General features: G+C 41.1%; 4 protein-coding genes across 6 annotated transcripts; 2 read left to right on the top strand and 2 right to left on the bottom strand.

The window, feature by feature from the left end:
- The first annotated feature begins 37 nt into the window (after window positions 1-37).
- LOC116199691 lies at window positions 38-884 on the top strand. The gene has a single exon (XM_031530155.1). The coding sequence runs from the start codon at window positions 156-158 to the stop codon at window positions 657-659; it is 504 nt and encodes a 167-aa protein (XP_031386015.1). The 5' UTR covers window positions 38-155; the 3' UTR covers window positions 660-884.
- Window positions 885-4,162: 3,278 nt separating this feature from the next.
- LOC116199684 (protein PLASTID TRANSCRIPTIONALLY ACTIVE 16, chloroplastic) lies at window positions 4,163-9,397 on the bottom strand. Of its 2 annotated transcripts, XM_031530147.1 has the most exons (7): window positions 9,302-9,397; window positions 8,967-9,040; window positions 6,083-6,733; window positions 5,382-5,837; window positions 5,192-5,260; window positions 4,969-5,027; window positions 4,180-4,870 (listed from the first exon to the last, which is right to left on the bottom strand). In XM_031530147.1, the coding sequence occupies exons 3-7, from the start codon at window positions 6,482-6,484 to the stop codon at window positions 4,300-4,302; spliced, it is 1,557 nt and encodes a 518-aa protein (XP_031386007.1). In that variant the 5' UTR covers window positions 6,485-6,733; window positions 8,967-9,040; window positions 9,302-9,397; the 3' UTR covers window positions 4,180-4,299. The 2 variants fall into 2 exon arrangements, with proteins under 2 accessions (XP_031386008.1, XP_031386007.1); XM_031530148.1 differs by lacking the exons at window positions 8,967-9,040; window positions 9,302-9,397 and adding an exon at window positions 8,346-8,947 and having other exon boundaries at window positions 4,163-4,870.
- Window positions 9,398-9,400: 3 nt separating this feature from the next.
- LOC116199679 (serine/arginine repetitive matrix protein 1) lies at window positions 9,401-14,512 on the bottom strand. Of its 2 annotated transcripts, none has more exons than XM_031530140.1 (13): window positions 14,353-14,512; window positions 14,142-14,231; window positions 13,689-13,811; window positions 13,282-13,449; window positions 13,112-13,198; window positions 12,845-12,972; window positions 12,694-12,741; window positions 12,553-12,609; window positions 11,561-12,472; window positions 10,847-10,897; window positions 10,566-10,718; window positions 10,279-10,446; window positions 9,401-10,198 (listed from the first exon to the last, which is right to left on the bottom strand). In XM_031530140.1, the coding sequence occupies exons 1-13, from the start codon at window positions 14,371-14,373 to the stop codon at window positions 9,538-9,540; spliced, it is 2,667 nt and encodes an 888-aa protein (XP_031386000.1). In that variant the 5' UTR covers window positions 14,374-14,512; the 3' UTR covers window positions 9,401-9,537. The 2 variants fall into 2 exon arrangements, with proteins under 2 accessions (XP_031386000.1, XP_031386001.1); XM_031530141.1 differs by having other exon boundaries at window positions 13,758-13,811.
- An 849-nt stretch (window positions 14,513-15,361) lies between these two features.
- LOC116199687 (transcription initiation factor IIA subunit 1-like) lies at window positions 15,362-19,170 on the top strand. Its single transcript, XM_031530151.1, has 11 exons — window positions 15,362-15,726; window positions 16,106-16,276; window positions 16,381-16,548; window positions 16,761-16,812; window positions 16,899-16,957; window positions 17,112-17,231; window positions 17,337-17,471; window positions 17,979-18,042; window positions 18,140-18,303; window positions 18,661-18,744; window positions 18,847-19,170. The coding sequence occupies exons 1-11, from the start codon at window positions 15,601-15,603 to the stop codon at window positions 18,868-18,870; spliced, it is 1,167 nt and encodes a 388-aa protein (XP_031386011.1). The 5' UTR covers window positions 15,362-15,600; the 3' UTR covers window positions 18,871-19,170.
- Window positions 19,171-19,601: the final 431 nt, after the last annotated feature.

The raw sequence follows: 19,601 nt of genomic DNA, 5'->3' as shown, positions 1-19,601 counted from the left end.
TGGAGAGTGCCGATCAATCTCCATCTGGTGCAGAAGATTCCGATCAGACGGCAAATGAGCAAGGAGGAACCACAGGGCCAAGCCCCCAAGCTAGGTCATACGAGTGCATCTTTTGCAAGAGAGGTTTCTCTAATGCTCAAGCCCTAGGAGGGCACATGAATATCCACCGAAAGGACAAGGCCAAACTCAAACAGCTGGCAGCCACCACGAGCTCGAAACTGAGCAGCGAAGCCCAGCTCGGCTTCAGTCAGTCGGTGGACATTCCAAGGTTGCCCTCCTTGTATTTCTCTCCAAGTATTGATATTGCTTCGAAGCAAACCCAGCCCTTGCTGTCCATGGCCCCTAAGATCAATGATCCCGAGACGGACAAATCATTTAATTGGCCTCGGTTTCTCCATCGACAGGAGGATAGTCATGGCGACAGCTTTAATGTCGATCATCGCGAATATAGGGAACTGCCAGCTGTTTATTTTGAAGATCAAGTTCCAAAAAGTGAAGATCAAGAACCAGATACTCGAGTTTTATTACCAGAGAATGATGCCGAGAAGGGTGAAGGTGATCAATCGTTGAGACATGGAGACGACTCGGGCTCTACTGAGGTCGATCTTGAGCTCAGGCTGGGATCATCTCCATCACGGGGTACCAAAAAGTTCTTTTGAAATTACTTAGAAGTGTGCGGTATTCTCTATATTGACGCATTAGTATTTTATCCGTAAATATGTCTTGTAACTGTGTTCATTTGCGTGTATTACTGCATACATTGCAGTTTGCTTCTTAATTATTATCTTGCGTGAGAAATTAAATTCAAATACAGAACTCATAGGTTGGTTTGTGCATATATTGCTTTTTGGTGTGAAAGAAAAACAGTATCGATTCTTTAATTGGTTAAGTTTGCATATACCCTGCAGATTTATATACGATTTTTTACTATACATATATATATATATATGTATCTATCTATCTCCAGTTGAATATATTCTCAGCAGTATTGTTTTCATAGCTGTTCAATTTCGATCAAAGATGCAGTTAGGGAAGCATTGAAGAGATGATTTAGAAGAGATGATTTAGTAGTTGAACTGTTTGCTGCTCTTTCCTTGCTAGGGTTAGGGTTCATGAAGTGGTCATAAATTTACATATCCCAGAAACCAGATTCTGATCTGTTCTTGAGCTATTGAACTAATCGCGACAAATGGAGTGCTACACTTGCATGACTCAGAAGGTTCACTATCGAGCTAGATAACATCAATCGAACGTTTATGATCCTTCATTGGGGCATCTTGACATATAGTTGCGGCCCGACATAAGACACATTATCTATGCGTCATTCTTATATGTCGTGTGTATAGTATAAATAAACACTTTGCACGTAATGAGGATCATGTTAATTAACATGAGTGATGTATATACAAAATGAAACATTAGCATTAATTTCACACCTATCCAAAAATAAATGAAACATGAGCATTAATTTCTATCATTATACCGTAGATTGCATAATAAGGTCCATCATTGATCTCTCCCTTCATGAATTTTGGTGGTGTGTTTCATATTCATTATTGAGACGAGCTTTTAACTTTGTGTTGATTAATGTCGTGTCAAACGATGTTTTTTGCTTACCAAAGTGCAACCTTTGAGTCGATCAAATATGCATGTTGATGACCAACTAGCAGAAATTGCTCACAGAAGTACATCTATGTAGATATCGTAGCATGCGTATGTTTGGTTATTGATATATATTGGATAAATTAATTATGAAGAACATATAAGGCAAAAATCAACGGTTGGAACCCCGAAAATGAAAGACATATGATCATTTTTGATTAATTTTTTCATTATAAGGGAGGCTTATGCCTAATTAGTACAAGATCGAAATAACAAAGTTAAATAAAGGGGAACGAAAGTTTCACTGGTAACAATCAAATCTGAAACTTCATGATTTTTGAATGGCAACTTGCGTTACTGTATCAAATTCACTTCCTCAATTTTAACTAATTTTAGATGAGCAAAAACACAAGGAAGATGAACACTATCTTTTAAAATTTCTAAACGGGGAGATGTATATTATATTATTAGATATTTCATATAAATATCATGGCAGGAATTCTACGGTGCGACCGCGAATGCCCAACCTAAGGTATTGGAACCTTCCTAATTTGGGAGCGAGAATCACTCCGCGATAACTGCTTTACTGTTTTACCATACAACCTATTTTAGTTGTACTCCCATTAACAAAAAAATGAATATCTTCATTTTAAATAAGGTATGTTTTATTACTTTTTTTTTCGTGTGAATTATGGTATCCGGAAGTCCAAATTGGACCCCAAGCAATCCGGTCGAATTGGGTATGTTCATTAAGGGATAAAGTTCCCACAATTAATTAAATATTGTATTTACTTATTTTAAATATGGTATGTTTTATTACTTATTCATTAACAATAATTTAAAACGTTTGGATCGTGAGGTAATTTATGTGAATGGTAACATGACATATTGAATGACTCCTTCCATAATTAATTAAAGGGTCCGATGTTTTCTATGAACAATAAATAAGAACTTTTGATTTTGTTTGATAAATAAGCGAGTGTGAATTTTGTCAGTTGATTGTCAAATTTGTTTTATGTCAATTCAGTTTATTTCTCTGTCTTTTGTCTCCACGTTCGTGTAAGTTTATATTGCCGTCTCTCTCATTCAAGTTGGGCACTATCAATCGAGATTAATGTATTATAATTAGTTTGCTGTCTTAATTAAGAAAGCACTTTCGCGATTTTATAATAAATTAAATTGAAAGATTTGTTCAAATCTAGCAATTTATTATCAACAAATGGTTTCGCTCTTCCTGTTTCCAGCAAAATACAGCTAAATTATAATAAACTGGACGAACCCGGGCTAGCGAGGTGTATTTTGACCAATCGAATTTTCTTATTAATTTTAATATTTTAGTTTAAGAAATTTTCAAAGTATACACGGCCAAAGAGAGATATTTTTTCTTCTTCAATTTAAAAGTTTCTTTTTTTTCTCCTCCAAGTAAATCCAATCCTAAATTGCATAGGTTGAATTATGTTTTTCACATTCACGTGAGGTAATTCCTGACCAACATAATCAACGTAATCATAGAAAATTGTGAAATCACTTTGATATTCATTTCTCAGTAAATATACAAAAACCATTTTAATCGTACGATCCGTAAAGGAAAACCTTATTTACAAGCTCTATAGTCGAAAAGTACTAATACGATCTCAATTGATGGATGAAATTGTTCCCACAATCAGGAAGAATGACTCACACTCTCAGGTTATATTTATAGAGCGATCCCACTAACTTGCCCGTATCAGAGCAACTATAGTCTTTGACATCGCAATATTATTCATTTCTCTTGGAAAAGATTTTAGCTAGCGAATTGTAATATAATATTATTCAATTTAGCTAATTTATTATATTTTAGTCTTATTGTATTCCATAAGTACATGTCTTTTCGATTTTAAAAGCCATGGCAACACTATATTCCGTCACATATCACATTTTTATTGGTGGAACGTGAAAGGTCGGGCGACGAAAAGTTTCATTCGCCTTACACAACGCTTCCCTATGTCAAGTCCCGTCTTTTATTATTTTATATAGATGGGAACAATATCATGAAGAAAAATTCTCCGGAATTTTTTTATTAGTTTAGACGAATCTCATGCAAATGAAACAAAATAATCCGGTAATATGTGGTTGCCCTCTCTACATATATAGATTATTATAGTTTTGTCGATGCATGCATATGTTTAATTTTCTAATAGTAAAAAAAATGAAAATTATTAACTAGTAAGATGTAATAATTTCTAATTTAATTGGATCTTTTGTTGAAAGGACCTGTTACTTCAGACTTGCAAGTGAACTTTATTGAAATAAGCTGGAATTATAAGAAATATAACAATTGAAGCCGATCGATAACGAAAATAATTAGTTGTTCAACATCATATACATTACAAGAAAAATCGAATTTTTCAACTTTTTGTATGAGTACATATCAAATATGCATCAGCCAAAAATCACCGAAAGGTCATCTGCATCTATTGTGTCAAGATGTGCATCAAGAAAGATTTTCCCGATGCAGAAGTGCGTCGGGAAGCGTCTTCTAGTGTGTCGGGAAAGATCGTATTTCTTCTAGTGATAGATGTTTAATCCCGAATTGCATGGTGTTGATTTTCCAATGGATTTTATTAATCGTAGATTTTGTTTTTTTTTTTTAATTCAGCAGTTACGTTACGTACGTACAACATAGCATTATGGTCCTTAGAAATATTATGACTGGGCTCAATCGTCATCTACGTATATGGTCTCTTGCTGGAAGAGCCCACCAAACACCTTCCTCACTTCCTTCTTGGGCTCCTCCTTCCGTCTACTACCAGTCGGCTCCAGAGTTGGCTTCGGTTTCGGCTTCGGAGCTGGGGGGCCAACCATGACCGTGCCAGAGCCGGTGGGGACGGCCTTCTTGACCACTGCCCTCAAGGCTGGCAGGTTCCGCGCCTTGGCCTGTCCCCTGACGGTGGCGATCTGGACCTCCGGCTTCTCAACGGGCTTCTGCCCAGCATTCGCTATCTGAGACCCGAATTTCTCGAGAGACAGGCCCGACCCGAAGTCCTTAGCCTTGTTAAATATGCTCTCCATTGAGATACCTGCTGCGTCCGCCTTCTCACGGGCCTCCTCAGCCAGATCGGAAGCAACAGCTTCCTGCTGAGACAGCCTCTTCACCTCTTCCTCCAGCTTCTTTGCCGCTTCGGCAGCCACCCGAGCTTTCTCAGCCGCTAGCTGTGCTTCCTCCTCTGCTTTGGCTTTCGCAAGGGCTTCCGCATAGGCCTTCCTTCTCCCATCTTCAGGAATGGCACTATATTTATTCATAATGAAAAATGGCAGACGTAAATAACAGTTAGAAGACGGTATCAATTTTCGCAGTAATATAAGCCGAAAACGCAAAGGAAGTACCCGAAAAGCTCAGCCATGGGCTTCGACGATGCTGATGGATCTGTAAAAACTTCTACCACCTGCATTTTGCAGCTTCTCAATTGATTGCATTTTCAAAAAATAAATCCATCGGATATAAATCAGTTACTTAGGATCACTTGGTTCCGAGGTTTACTCTTAGTACTCTGAAAACCAAAAACCGACACGATTACTTATACAGCAGCGTATTCCAAACTTACGATACCTTATTTTCTGCCACAGCGGTGTTGGAGAAAACATCCGCCACTAGTGCTGCTATCTGCGACTTTGCAACCTAACATGACATTTAAAATAAATAGAGAAAATAAATTAATTTAATTATCTCTAATCATTCTAATTTACGATTAAATTAGGCATTGGAAAATCAAAGATTCTATTTGCATACATTACATTACTTTGTAGTCGTTCGCACTGCTGTTGCTGCTACCCTCGTTCGCAACGACGACGGCGTACTCACTCTCCTCGGAGTAATCCTCTGTCAGCTTCGTCTTGATCAGCGTGTAGCTAACGTCGGCTTCCACGACCTTCTCCAGGAACTCGGCAAATGTCAGGGTCTGGGTCCGTGCGAAGAGGTTGTTGAAGAAGGAGGAGATGCCATCGAGGACATTGTAGGTGGAGCCGCCGGTGCCGCCATCGTAGATTATCGCAACATGGCCGACACCGGCAAGCTTTGCACCCTCAACCACGCTGAGGGCGTCAAATGGGTTGACCTCGGCAGATGGGCCGTATTCCGTGGGGCCAATGGTGACCACCACCTTGCTAGCGTTTCCGATGGCCTTGGCAATTGACTCGGCATCTCCGAACGCGGATTCCACCGCATTGAGGCGTTTTGACTCCTCATTCGATATTATCTACAGATATATAAATCAAATGTAAGTTCATGGAACGCGAACATCTCAAGACGCTACACATTTTGATACTTCTCACCGCATCAGTCCAGCGTCCATACCGATAACTAAATTAACCATGGCATTCATAATCTGAACATTTCGTGTCTCCCTACTGGTAAGTACTACTCCTAGTACTTGACATATATCTAATTACATGACTCTATCTGGATTATGGTACTTTAGAATAGAATAGATTCGATCCTGACCTTGTATGTAGCGGCAAGCTGAGCCAGCTCCTGAGCAGCAGAGAGCTCAGGCACGCCAGCCCTTACGCTGAACCCCTCCCTGAGGAGCTTCTGGGCAATGCGGATGCCCGCCTGCCCGGACGCCCCAGCAACAAACACGGTGCCGGGGTCCTTCCTCCTCAAGTTACCAAAAGACAACCCGGGGGATGTCCGGCCCCCGCTCACCACAGGGACCAGGGACTTGACGTCGGGGATCTTACCAAAGTTAAAGTTGCCGAATGGACTGAAGCCGCCAGAAGGAGGGGCATCATCATCAGCCTTATTGGCGAATACAGTGAGCCTCGGGGTCCGGAGGGCAGTGGCCCTCGACAGAGGGGTCGGTCTAAGGAGGAAGGAGTTGGAGGAGGTGAGGGTCGGAGCCATCGGGGGATTAAGGAAGGATTTCGAGCAAGAGGAGGAGACGGAGATCAAGAGGCTAACATGTCATGAGCGCCCCACTGCCCATCTCTTTCGCAACGCATACACATACAGTGTCTGCGGATTACAGATATTTTTTTCCCATTGGATGTGGGAAATTGGGAATATGTGTGACGTGCATGCGCATACATTATCTGAATCGGAAGGATTAGGGGAACCAGCTAATGGGATCACGCCACGTGGACCTGAGATTATCTGCTGAAAAATTGTTGATAAATGCCACATTGATCGGGACGCATAAGGAGTGGGAAGGGGAAAAAGAGGGAATGAAAAATGCAAAGCCCACTGGGCCGGTCTCAAGGTCCCCTTAACCCATTTTCCGGAGTCGAAGCTTTAAAAAATTTTACCGGTCGCTCACCTCAAAACCGTTAGATTAATATGGAAAGAATCGCCCCACTGACCGTTAGATTAATGTATGGAACCCATGCTGATTTAGATGCAATACAATTCGCAAATAAAGGACCAATCCAACTCGATGAGTTTAGGATAAACTTTTACTAATTTTTTAAGTCCCCTATACCATATAAAGCTTTCTTGAACCGTAAATATCTCTTTAGGATGGTTTGATCCTTCCCTATGACATCAAATAACAAAAGCTCCCTCCAAGCCCAAAACGACTGCTGAATTGCACCGTTTTGAAGAAACAAGGATTGGATCCTTTCGTCTCGAGATGTGGTACTCCGGCAAATTTTTGGCATGGGAATCAATCTCCTTCAATTCTAATCCCACTCAGTATATCCCTATCGCACCCATCAGAGACCTGCCCTAGGAACTCTATAGCAACCGATCTAAATGTTGTACATGCAACTCCGACCTAAATTCACCGAACCCCAACTAAAGATTTAAGCCAACAATGCAACCCCAACTTCTAAATCCCCTATTATTTAAATCTCTCTGGAGGCCAAAGCACAGAACCCAGAAGCCATCAAGAAAAACTAGATAGATCATGGGACCTGAACGACTCGGAGTGACTCGGGGGAGGAAGGGGCACGAATGGTTCGGTAAGCAGTGAACAGATACAGCCACTCTTACGTTATACAAATTCGAAGAAGGACTTCTAGCAAATATACTTGGTCGCAAACTTTCTAACTATAGGGGTTTATATTTAATTTATAACTATAGAGTCCGTCATCTAGGCCAAGAGCTAAGAAGTTACGGCACAAATGTCTGCAGTTCAGATACCCATAAAGGATTATGAGCACCCACAACTGCTCAAGAATGACTGACCAGAATAATTGCCCGATGCAACATAAGACGCTTTTGGAGTAGAGCCTTCACGAGCACTGAGAAGAGCAACACAAAGAACTGGTTCCGAATTGCCACTCAAAAAGGTCTTCCCTTGGAAGCTGCTATGGGTCTCCAAGAGGGCAATGACATGTGAGTTGACTATGAGCATATAAAAGTTTGCCAAACTACCACAGTCCAAGAGGCTGGAACCTAACAAACTACCATTATCATCAGCTAGGACAAATGAGAATCTCTCCCAACATAAGCAAACAGGAAGCGGCAAAAACTACCAAGGAGAACTAAGGAAATCGTCCAAGTCCACGTACCACAGCGGAATCAACAGATAAATATTACCAGTATAATATAAGACACTGAAAAGCAAGCCAATCTATTCCAGTCTAAAAGCACTACAGCATACCAACACCAACAAAGAAAATGGATTATAACGTCAGAACCTATCCTCATTTATGTCACACTTGGCAGTTGGCTATTCCAGTCCATTTGAGCATCCGATTAACAACGCATCATATATATATATATATATATATATCATGGTGTGAGAGAGAGGATAAAGGCATACCAAGGTCGTGAAAACATAATGAAAGGCTTCTCTCTAGTTACTTTATATGAATGCTTCATAGTCTCCCCGATGCCCATTACCAAGCTCGTCAGGAATGAAATGAAACCAATAGTTAATACATATACAACTGATCAGTCACAACTACTAGGAAAATAACCATGTATTAGATTCTACTAGGTTTTACTTTTCGGCAAGTGCTCTACCTATCCTGAGAAAATTGCTTACTACTAAAAGGATCCATGTAGAACCAAAACAAGAAACCAAAGGAAGATTTTTTTTAATAGCCGTAGACTATAAAAACCAAGTGGGAAAAACCATTTTATACTGGCAGTCATGATTAATCTCATGACATTTCTATATCACAAGTATTCATGTCCCAAATGCTACCCAATAATCATCGTCCAGACAATAATGAGATCAACACCTACAACAAATGCCATCACATTGACCCTCTCTAACTTTCATCAGCAGGACATTATATGCGAGAAAGCAGCAGCATACAGAAGTAGACAGCGAATGGAAAGAGCAACTAGCATGTTTCAAACTATGAGCCGCGAGAATGAAGTCCTCTTCCCCCCCAAACAAAAAAAGAAAGCAAGCAGAAGAAATGAAATACATCACCTGAATTGGCGTTCATCATGATGATCTGCACAATGATCTGCTCAACCAATTCATCAAGTCGAAAACATTTTCATCTACCAATGGATGAGAAAGCAAGTTTAGTGCCAATACCAAGAAAAAAATTAACAGACCTTTACCACTATCATACCGATTGACAGTTAATAGGCAAAATACTACAATCCCATCCAGTAACTCCTCTCTCAGTTTCATATCAGAAAAGCAAAGAGCAAGAAAAAGGATACCCTCAATGCAATAAAACAGCAATACAATGCCTACATTCAAGAAAACCTGTTAAGCAACAAATCCAAATCCCATTAAGGGAAGACAAACATTACCAGAAAATCTAGCAGCAACGGCTCTACTAAGTTGCAGTCTAGAAGAATCCTCACTTATCCATTTTAACTGCCAGAAGTAAAGACAGATGAATTAAGCAGTAATCATGAACATATCAAATATTTAAACTCAGGAATGTCAGAAACAAGAGTCAATCATAGAGTCAAAATATCACATCCTGCGTAATAGGATCAAACAGAATTCTGACAATTAAAAGTTTCAAAAGCCAGCAACTAGACTAGTGATGGCCACTCTTCTTTGCTTTGAATGACTCGAGTGCCTTCAACCGTAACTCGATCTCAAGTTTTTTCTGCTCTTTTTCTGGCTCTGCACCATGAGCACGCGACTCCTTTCTAGCAACTTCTTCACCATCAGAAGAATCAACATCACTAAAACGTTTCTCATTCTCTGAGGGCGAACTATTAATGCCTCGTCTCTTTGCTTTCAGCTTCTCTGCACGCCGTTCTTCCTTTCTGCGCCGCCGCTCCTCTCTATGACGACGTCTCTCCTCCTTCCGCAATTTTTTCTCCTCTTTCCTCCTCCTTTTAGCTTCTTTCCTTTCCTCTACCTCAGAATCATAACTGTCACTATCTGTATCCACTTCATGTCTCTTCGATCTTCTATGTCTCTTTCTCTCCTTGGATTTGTATGTCCGCTTCTCGCTTTCCTCAGAAGCAGTATCAGAAGCACCACCCTGTCGATCATTGACCTTTCCAAGTGGTTTCGACACATGTTCAGGCTTGTGTTTATCCTTGACATTATCAGAGCGAGCATGGTTCTTGTTCTCAGATTTTTTACCATCTGGAGGAGAGGATATGTCCTTCTCACTCTGCAAAGAGGCGTTGTCCAAGTGAGGTGGCATTTGCTCAGGAATTTCAGATTTCCGAGAAGATCTTTCCCTGAAGACATCAATGTAGGATCAGGCAGATATACAGCCAAGGATGTAAAAGGAAATTGCATATTTTAAAGAATAGTATACCTTAGTCTCTCCTGGTCCTGAGACCCAGAAGCCCGATCATTAGACACTCTTTCAGGATAAGATAGGTCCCTCTTATGCAACTTTAAAGTTGAGTCGTCATGTTTTTTGGCAGAAGATATGTTCATAGATATTTTTTCTTCAGATTTGGAAGTGAGATCGCGAGACTCCCTACAAAACAGAGATATCAATTCAAAGTCAACCTCTTAAAATGAAATTCTGCAAGATGGTATTTCCCAAGTCATAAAAATAAAATTTACAGAACTCAACAGTGCAGCAAAATAACCAACCGAGCATTATGATTTTCCTTTCGCTGCTCACTGGAGTCTGAGCTATCAGAATGCTGTCTATGTTTTCCCAATTTCCTTGGAGAATCTAATCTCCTATCGCGCGTCACCTGATTTCTCACTGCTCTAGCAGGACTCTGATCTGGGCTAGAAGACCTTCATACACCCATAATGTGTAAGCTTTCATTTCATGCCAAATCAACACAATAACTTTTTTTGGGGTACAAACAATAAGTATAGAAACTCCTGGAGTTGGATAATATAAAGAGACCAGCCCAACTTACCTCTTATCTTCACGATTGTTCGTTGATCGCCTCACAGGACTCTCGTGCAGCCTGGACATATGTAAGCAAAACATAAGCACACATGCTAAAGACTGATTCAGAAATGAAAAGAATATATTCGAGAAAATATGCAACAGCATCGCTCAAAAAAGCCACAAACTTAACGGTTTATCCAAAACGGTAGCAACTCTCTCAACTCAACTAGATTATTTGCCCCATAGAATGAATTTGGGTGCCATACCTTCAATTTACATTATTTTTATGATAGTTAAGGTCATAATACTTTCATATCATAGAACAGGAAAAATCCAATATACATATATATATATATAAACAATTTCCCCTGTTTGGATTCAGGAACAAAAAATTTTAACTTCAACTTTAACTCAACATACTACACAACAAAAACACACATTTCCCAAGACAAAAATTTTAACTTTAACTTTAACTCAACACACTACACAACAAAAACACACGTTTCCCAAGTCAAATTTATAATCACATCTCCTTTGTCCTTTTCCACAATCAAAATCAAAATCAAAATTACTTTAACTCTGAATCCAAACGCACCCTCGAGATCTCAAAATTTTCAATTCGTCCCTTTCAAGGTGCAGACAATGTTATTTGCACCTTCTATGAGTTTGACATTCAAAAATGTCAGGAAGATATCCTAATAACTCAAGGAAACATATAACTGGAGTAGTGAAGTCATACCTCATTCTATCCTTGGAAGATTGACCAGGGGATCTTCGAATAACTGGAGATCTCCTACCAGGGGAAGGAGAGCGTCGACGAATGGGAGAAGGCGAACTCGACTCATTGGAAGACCTTTGTGATGGAGATGCGGATCTCCTATGACTGGTAAGAGGTGACCTCCCCCATGCTTGAGGTGGAGAATGCTCCCTTGGAGCTGATCGAGATCTATGCTGCCGCCTTTTCACAGGGGATGGAGATCTTCGTCGTACAGGAGATAATGACCTATCTTGCACAGGTGAAGGTAATCTACGATGTACAGGAGAACGCAGTCTACGCCGCACAGGTGATGGCAATCTGCCCCGTATAGGAGATGGTGATCTGCGACGCCCAGCTAAAGGTGATCGACGCCTCACAGGTGAGGCTGATTTCCGCCCTATTGGAGAGGATGATCTGTGTCCCACAAGGGATGGTGATCTTGGAGAAGGTGATTCACGTCCCGCAGGAGAGGGTGACCTACGTTGCAAAGGAGATCTCCGTCTTACTGGAGATGGTGATCTCCGTCGCTGAGGGGAAGGAGACCTACGTCGTACAGGAGACGGAGATCTTCTACGTCGTACAGGAGAGGGAGATCTTCTACGTCGTACAGGAGTCACTGATCTCCGACGCCCAGGAGAACGCGACCGACGTCTAATAGGAGAACGCATCCTCCGGCGTATAGGAGAGACTGATCTGCGGTATGAACGAGATCTAGATCTTCTCCGGTAATAAGATGATCTCCGCCTGGGAGGAGAGCGGGATTCACGATGTGAATACCTCCTACGAGGTGTCAAAGATCGTCTCCGAGGAGAGCGACGGACCTTTTCTGAGGAAACTGACCGTCCTCGTGTTCGAGGTGATTGAGATATACTCCTTGATCTCTGTCTTCTTTCACTGAGAAATAGAAGGCACGTAATGTCAGAATGATGGATGAACCCAGAGAAAGTAGACAGGATGAACAAGAGTATACATACCCTGAATGACTTCTTGAATTTGAAAATGACTTGCTAATTGACCTAGAACGAGAGCCTCTGCCCACAGTAAATTGTTCATATGATCAGATAGATACAAGCAATATGATCATCAAAGCAGCAGCAAAAATATTGACTGCTCACCTCGGGGAAGAAGGAGAACGATCACTGCGACGGGGAGATCTAGAAACCCTGCAGTAGACCATTACTGTCAGCGTCTGAAGAAGCAACTACTAGACTAGCAGCATTAACAAAATGTTGAGTGAAGCTGCAAGTGAACAAAGATAAAACAAACCAGCCCCCTCCTCTCGTTCCATTCCTCTTGCCCATATCTTCCCTGTCATTGGAACGGGTATTTGCTGCCTTTCGATCTGAGCTCAGCTCCAAGTCAGCAGTTCCATTCTTAGCCTCAACCCCACCGTCCTACAGCAGTTTTGAGGTAAAGGACATGAACCCAAATAATAGCAGAAGCTAGCTGAATGCCATAGAAACACAAACTAAAGTTAAGACTAAAAACCCAGCTCTAACCAATGTAAGTCCAGCATGAATAAATTAATATTACCATCTTCTTCAATTTTTCCTGCTCCAGTTCTCTACTTTCCTTATCCCTTGTCCTCCGAATTTCATCAGCAATACGATCAGATTCTTCCTGAAATTATCAATCTCACATGATTAAGAAAGCTATCCCGTAGAACACAAATCTTATTTCAGAATTAAAAGCAAGGAAAAAACCTTCTTCTTCCTGGTTTCTTCCTCTTTAGCATCGAGAAATTGCTGAGGAACGCCACTAGAATTCTTCTGTGCACTCAGAAGAAGAGTCCAAAGCTCCTTCATAAACTTCCCCGTATTTTTTTCCATAAATCCCGTCAGCGATATTTGTACCTCCTTGCCATTCACGTCCTGTGAGAATCATGCTACGTAAGTTTCTTATATTACTATTTAACCAGAGTTTTATTAATGACCACTCTTTTTCATGTAGGGAAGACCTCCAAGCAACAGTTTCAGATACATTAAGGAGAAAACTAAAACTTATTACATAATGGAAGATGGGTTGTCTACGCTGCATGGCAACGTGGCGAACTATCATAGAACAAGGGAAAGCTGGGGCACAGATATTAAATACAGTCCCAGTATCAAACCTTTCCATCCAAAAGGCCGTAAATGAAGTTGATAAGAACTTCATCCTCTAACCCAATAAGTTCAGTTACCCTATTGGCGATCCACGGCCTCATAACGTCCATCTTGACTTTCGTCATGTCCACCTGAAATACAACATTGTCCCATTTGCAATTACAATAATAAAACAACTGTCACATGACTAGCTACTTCAAGCAATCCCTAACATCTACCAGCTAGACCAATTCTCATCCCCGTTGCTACGCTCAATGCCATGTTTCATAAGATTATGCTTTATCAACACGTTTACTAATGAATTACACAATGAAGTGGTGTCTCATGAATACATCCTATAATCCGCTATCCTCCATTCATGCTTTTACTAAGAACAGATACTCTCACGCAGCTAATCTGAGCGTACGACAAAAATCAGGTGACGGTGAGAATGAAACGCCAGAAGCTGAAAGAAAACAAACCAGGTGTTCCAGCTCCGGAGCAAACTTCTGCGTCTTCAGCAGCTTCGCCTGCTTGTTCGAGAAACGAGTGTCCTGATCCGCCGAAGTACCCTGAACAAGCAAACGCACCATAAGCGAATCGGCGAAACGAGTGGAAAACGGAGCTAATCGTCGGGACTCAGCGGACCAGCAGGGGAGAAATTGAGCTCGAATCGACCGGAAGTGAGCTTACCCGGAAGAACCCGCCCGACATTTTTTCTAGGGTTTCAGAGGACAGAGCGGGAGGCCGCGAGGCGAGTGATGGCGTAAGGTACAAAAAGAGAGACGCTCGTCAGCAAAACGAAAGGAAGAGAGTGGACAATTGAGGTGCGTTTGGTTACGCGAGTAATCCTGCGCCCGTCTGGGGCAAGTTTATTCCTTGTTTGCAAAATTTACTGTTCTGTCCTCATGAAGCTCTTCTTATTCCGCCCGAGCCCTGTCAAGTGATTTTCAATTTTCCGACCGCCATTAATTATTAAATATTGTTAATTAATATCATTTATGGTCTGACAATATATATATATATATATTTCCAATTATAATAATAATTTCATTTCAAAAAAAAAACTACTGGGGTAAAACTTTTTTCCTCTTTCATTTCATTCACTTGACATTTGTGATGTGAAGCTGAACATAACATGCAAAATTCACCCTATCATATTTGTCATCCTACGGCAACGGAAACCAATTATTGATCAATATCTCATAACGTAAACCATATTAAAATCTTGCAAAAAAGAAGAACGTGCTCGAAATATAATGAATACATGAGTAATGAAATTATAATTAGTTTTATTTTTAAGTAAATTTGAGGCGATGGATTCATAAATAAAAGTATTAGTTCCACTATTTTGTATTTAATCGAACCGAAAATAATAACATATAATCATATTACTCATCGTAACACTCAAACATCATCATCATATAATAAAATTTACATGTAATCAACATGAAAGTATAAGATTTTTTTCTACAAAAAAAGGTATGTAGGAGATATTTTTATTTTTATCTAATATATAATATATTAATTAATTTTATTATAATATTATATTAATTCGTTCCATTCATTACTGTGGGAATATTGGCAGCGGAGTAATTATAATATTTCCTGAAAAGAAAAAATGAAAAAGATAATAAGGGAGAGTGAAATTCGACACGTGGACCCAGACATATAATCGGATGCAAACCTATTTATATTTCACTCTTTATTCGGCTTTTCTGGTCCGCCCCCTCTCTCTCCTGTCTCCTCTCTCTCTCTCTCTCTCTCTCTCACACCCACAGAGCCCCGTCTCTCTCAAACCCTAGACCTCCACATCTCTCCATGTCCATCGTCCTCAATTCCATCTCATCGTGATCTCCCGGCGACGGATCTGCAGCGGAATCGGAACCCCACGTCCTTCAGTTCCTAGCTCAGCGGACAATCCGTAGCGCAATTGCTGGAATGGCGGCTTCTTCAACGACCAGCTCCGTCTACCTCCACGTCATCGAGGATGTCATCAACAAAGTCCGCGATGAGTTCGTTAACAACGGTGGCCCCGGCGAGGATGTCCTCGGCGAGCTGCAAGGGGTAATTTTCAAGCTACCCCTTTCAGATTTTCTTTTGCGTTTGATCGAATTCTTTCATCGGGTTCATCACCCGACGATGCAGAAATTTAACATTCGACTGGTTTGGGGCCATACTGTGCTGCTCATGTATTCGATCTAGCTGATGCATAGCTACGTCGATGCACCCAATCTGAGAGATAAAACGGCCTCGAGATTTTTCAAACTGTCGATTGCTTTTAGGGATTCACATAGACTTTTTCTCCTCTACTAATATGCAGTAATGTTCGTTGAAGTTATGCTGAAGGGACAATCGGGCTTATCTCAATTGATTATTCCGTTGGATGGATTCCTTGCTTTAGAATTTGCTCTGATATCCGCCATTTTCTGTTAAATAAATGTAGATGTGGGAGACCAAGATGATGCAAGCGGGTGTTATTCTTGGCCCAGCGGACAGGTCGGCAGCTGCCAAGAACGTGCCTGGTGGGTCAGTTCCTCCCGTTCACGATCTTAATGTACCATATGAAGGAACAGAGGAATACGAAACTCCGACAGCTGAGATACTATTTCCTCCTGTGGGTTACTTCTCCCTTCCATCCACATCCTTTAGGTTTCCGCGGTAACTCTTATTGAATGCAAGTGTAATTTTGATTGCTGATGCGGGTTCTTTCAAATGTAGACCCCACTCCAAACGCCTATCCAGACCCCGCTTCCTAGCAGTGTGGACAACTCAATGTATAATATTCCAACTGGCACACCCTCTGATTATCCTACTCCCCTAAATGATAGCGTCGGCAACTCTGGTAGCAGCACTGAGGCGAAAGCTGGAAGACCTAATCCATACATGGTATGCATAAGCCATCCATAATGTTTTTATGGTATATGGCTCTGATAAGCCTTTTCTTAGATATTCTCTTGACTGCAGTATTCTCAGGAAGCAGGTGACTTGTTTCTTATTTTGTATCTCATGACATCTAATCAGTGCTAGCCAGACCAACTTAGCTGGAAATCCCCTTCTGGATGTTCTAATTACTAATACATTTTGTTGCCCTGTGGCAGCAACCTCCTTCTCCCTGGATGGCCCCGAGGACCCCTGTTGATGTTAACGTTGGTGAGTGTGATTTTGAGCAGCAAAGCTTATTAGTCCCTTGAGGCTTTAAGATTAATAACTCTATTATTCATATTGGATTTGTATAGCATATGTCGAAGGGCGGGACGAGGTAGACAGAGGAACCTCTCACCAACCATTGACACAGGTAACAGTATCTATAACTAACATTATTTTGAACCTCAGTAGTGTTTGAAGATGCTCTGTAGATAAGCATTCTTTTCTTAAGTATTGTCCCATGTCTTCCTGGAAAGGTTATATCAACTCAGATGTTTGCTGATTGATGAGATTAATCTGATCAGGATTTCTTCACGGTGTCTTCTGGAAAGAGAAAACGTGAGGACTTTTCTGGTCAGTATCAGAATGGACAACATATACCGCAGCAAGATGGTGCTGTGGATCCTGCACCTGAAGCATATCAGGTTTATCTTCTGTTCTCGTTTCGTTTGCTAGCGCATTACCACAGTTTTCTCTTCATAATGCTTTTTTGTTCCATGCCGTAAACCTTTTGCCTGATTATTTTTCAGGGGATGGAGAGTCCTTTGCCGGTCAGGCCTGAGGCTGCCAACACATTAAGCATTGAGAAGGGTTCTAAATTGAAGATACCCCAAGTTGATGGACCAATACCTGATCCTTATGATGAAATGCTGTCTACACCAAATGTATGTAATTGGGTTTTGTGCTTCATGTACATCTAGCTTAAGAAATGAGCTTAGGAACTCACATATGGGGTGAATCAGAAGCCAGGAGGACCTTATTGCACTTATATATGAATGAGTTTTTTTTTTTTTTGAGATGGCGTGCTTTCCTTGGCGTGGGCTTTGTCATTAACAATTTATCCTTATGCTATAACCTTGCCCTGGATTAGACTTTGAGATCCTGTTGCATATAGAAGGCATAACTATGACTCAAACTGTTTGTAGAGTTGCTTTATCAATGGTTGTCAGTCACATGTGTTGCCTCCTGTAAAACTGATGATTTAAGTTTTCTAGTAATGAAAATTCTACTTGCTTCTGTTTTTTTTTTCCCCTCCATCTTTTGTTAAAATCAATCTGGTCGTGTGTGAAAAGTATCATTTAAGTAGCAACAGTGGTGCACGTGCATTTTGAATGTCTAGCAATTTTTTTCCCCTTCATTACTGAATTTCTTCTTGTGTCCTGTGTATGAAGATATACAATTATCAAGGAGTTGTTACCGAAGACTACAACATTGCAAATACACCAGCTCCCAATGGTATAAACCTATCGGTTCTTGATAATTGTTCTAACCCACCCATCTTGCAGTGCATGGCTTCTGAGTTTCAGTTTTATTATTCTTCTCTTTCTTCCAGAACTACAAGCAGGTACTCCTGCTGGTGGAATTCATGCTGATGTTGGGGATGAGGATGACGATGATGAGCCGCCACTCAATGAAAACGATGATGATGATTTGGATGATGTGGACCAAGGGGAGGAGCTGAATACTCAGCATTTAGTTTTGGCCCAATTTGACAAGGTAATTGCCATACTAGTTCTAATTTGCCCTCAAGCCCTTGACCTGCGAAAAAGGCCAAGGATATGTTGGTCTCTTCGAGGATCCCATGGATGTTGGATCTGGGACAGACCGGCATGCTTCCCCCCAGCTGCTGTAACTTAATTGAATGATGTGGGATAGCGGATCATCGTTTTTGGATAGCATCCCCGTACTAGAGCAGACAGCTGCGATTGAGTTATAATTTCCTTGCAGTCTTACCTATATGACTTAACGCTAGTCCTCGACATGTGATGATGACGGGGCACTGGAGTCATTCTTCTTTTATGTTAGCAGTTTGTGAGCTAAGCATTTGACCAGAAACATATGCTGCATGATCAGGTGACCCGTACAAAGAGCAGGTGGAAGTGCACTCTGAAGGACGGAATAATGCACATAAACAATAAGGACATCCTTTTCAATAAGGTGGGTGTATATTTTGTGTTATTTGTGATTTCCTCTCATGTGCCTCTGCCTGTGGACGGTGCATGTCTCTTATTGTCTGGGCAATTGCCATTTTTCCTGCAGGCAACAGGAGAGTTCGACTTTTGATTTTGTTGGCTAGCCAGAATCGGTCCGACTGGAAGGGCAAGCCTAGAGAGATGGCATTGGGGGTGTTATTTCGAATTTTTCTCCATAATTAGATTATTAGCTTTTCGTGTGAGAATTCGAGGGACGAGAGAGATACTATTTAAAGACCGTGAGCCAGTGATGTGGTGGGCTTCTTGTATATAAATGGGGAAGAGAGCTATGTTCGGCCTTACAAACAGTGGATGTTTTAATTGAGGATTTAATTTTTGTTTGTTCTCCCCGGAAGGCTTATGGAATACATAATCCATTTTATCCCGTTAACTTGGAACATTCATATGATCTCATTGCCGTCTGCATCAGCGTCGCAGCTATGCCTGCCTGACAAAAATGAATGTGAACCTTGTGTGGCTTGTATGACTTATTTGTTTGATTAATACGAGGGTTTAATTGATCATCAGGATGCAAAGGCCCTTGTATCTGGTCGCAAGGTGTGTCGTCGACATATGGGGTGTAAGTTGGTATATGTTGATTATAGGCTAAATGTCATGCTTGGTCGCTCGAAAGCAAGAAACCGGACCATGGGATTGTGGAAATGAATCTACTCTTTCTCCATGCTAGGCCCGGCAACTACCAGGATGCCATTAATCCACAATCAGAATCTGCAATTGGAATCTGCCTTTGTCGAAGCGGATCACACCAGTGACGTGGTTGAGTAAAGATAGTCTCACCAATGATTCTTTCTTAACCTACTG

This window comes from Punica granatum, chromosome 3, assembly GCF_007655135.1.
Source record: "Punica granatum isolate Tunisia-2019 chromosome 3, ASM765513v2, whole genome shotgun sequence".
Lineage (NCBI taxonomy): Eukaryota > Viridiplantae > Streptophyta > Magnoliopsida > Myrtales > Lythraceae > Punica > Punica granatum.
The sequence above is the reverse complement of the archived record's forward strand: the minus strand, read 5'-3'. Positions and strand labels throughout refer to the sequence as shown.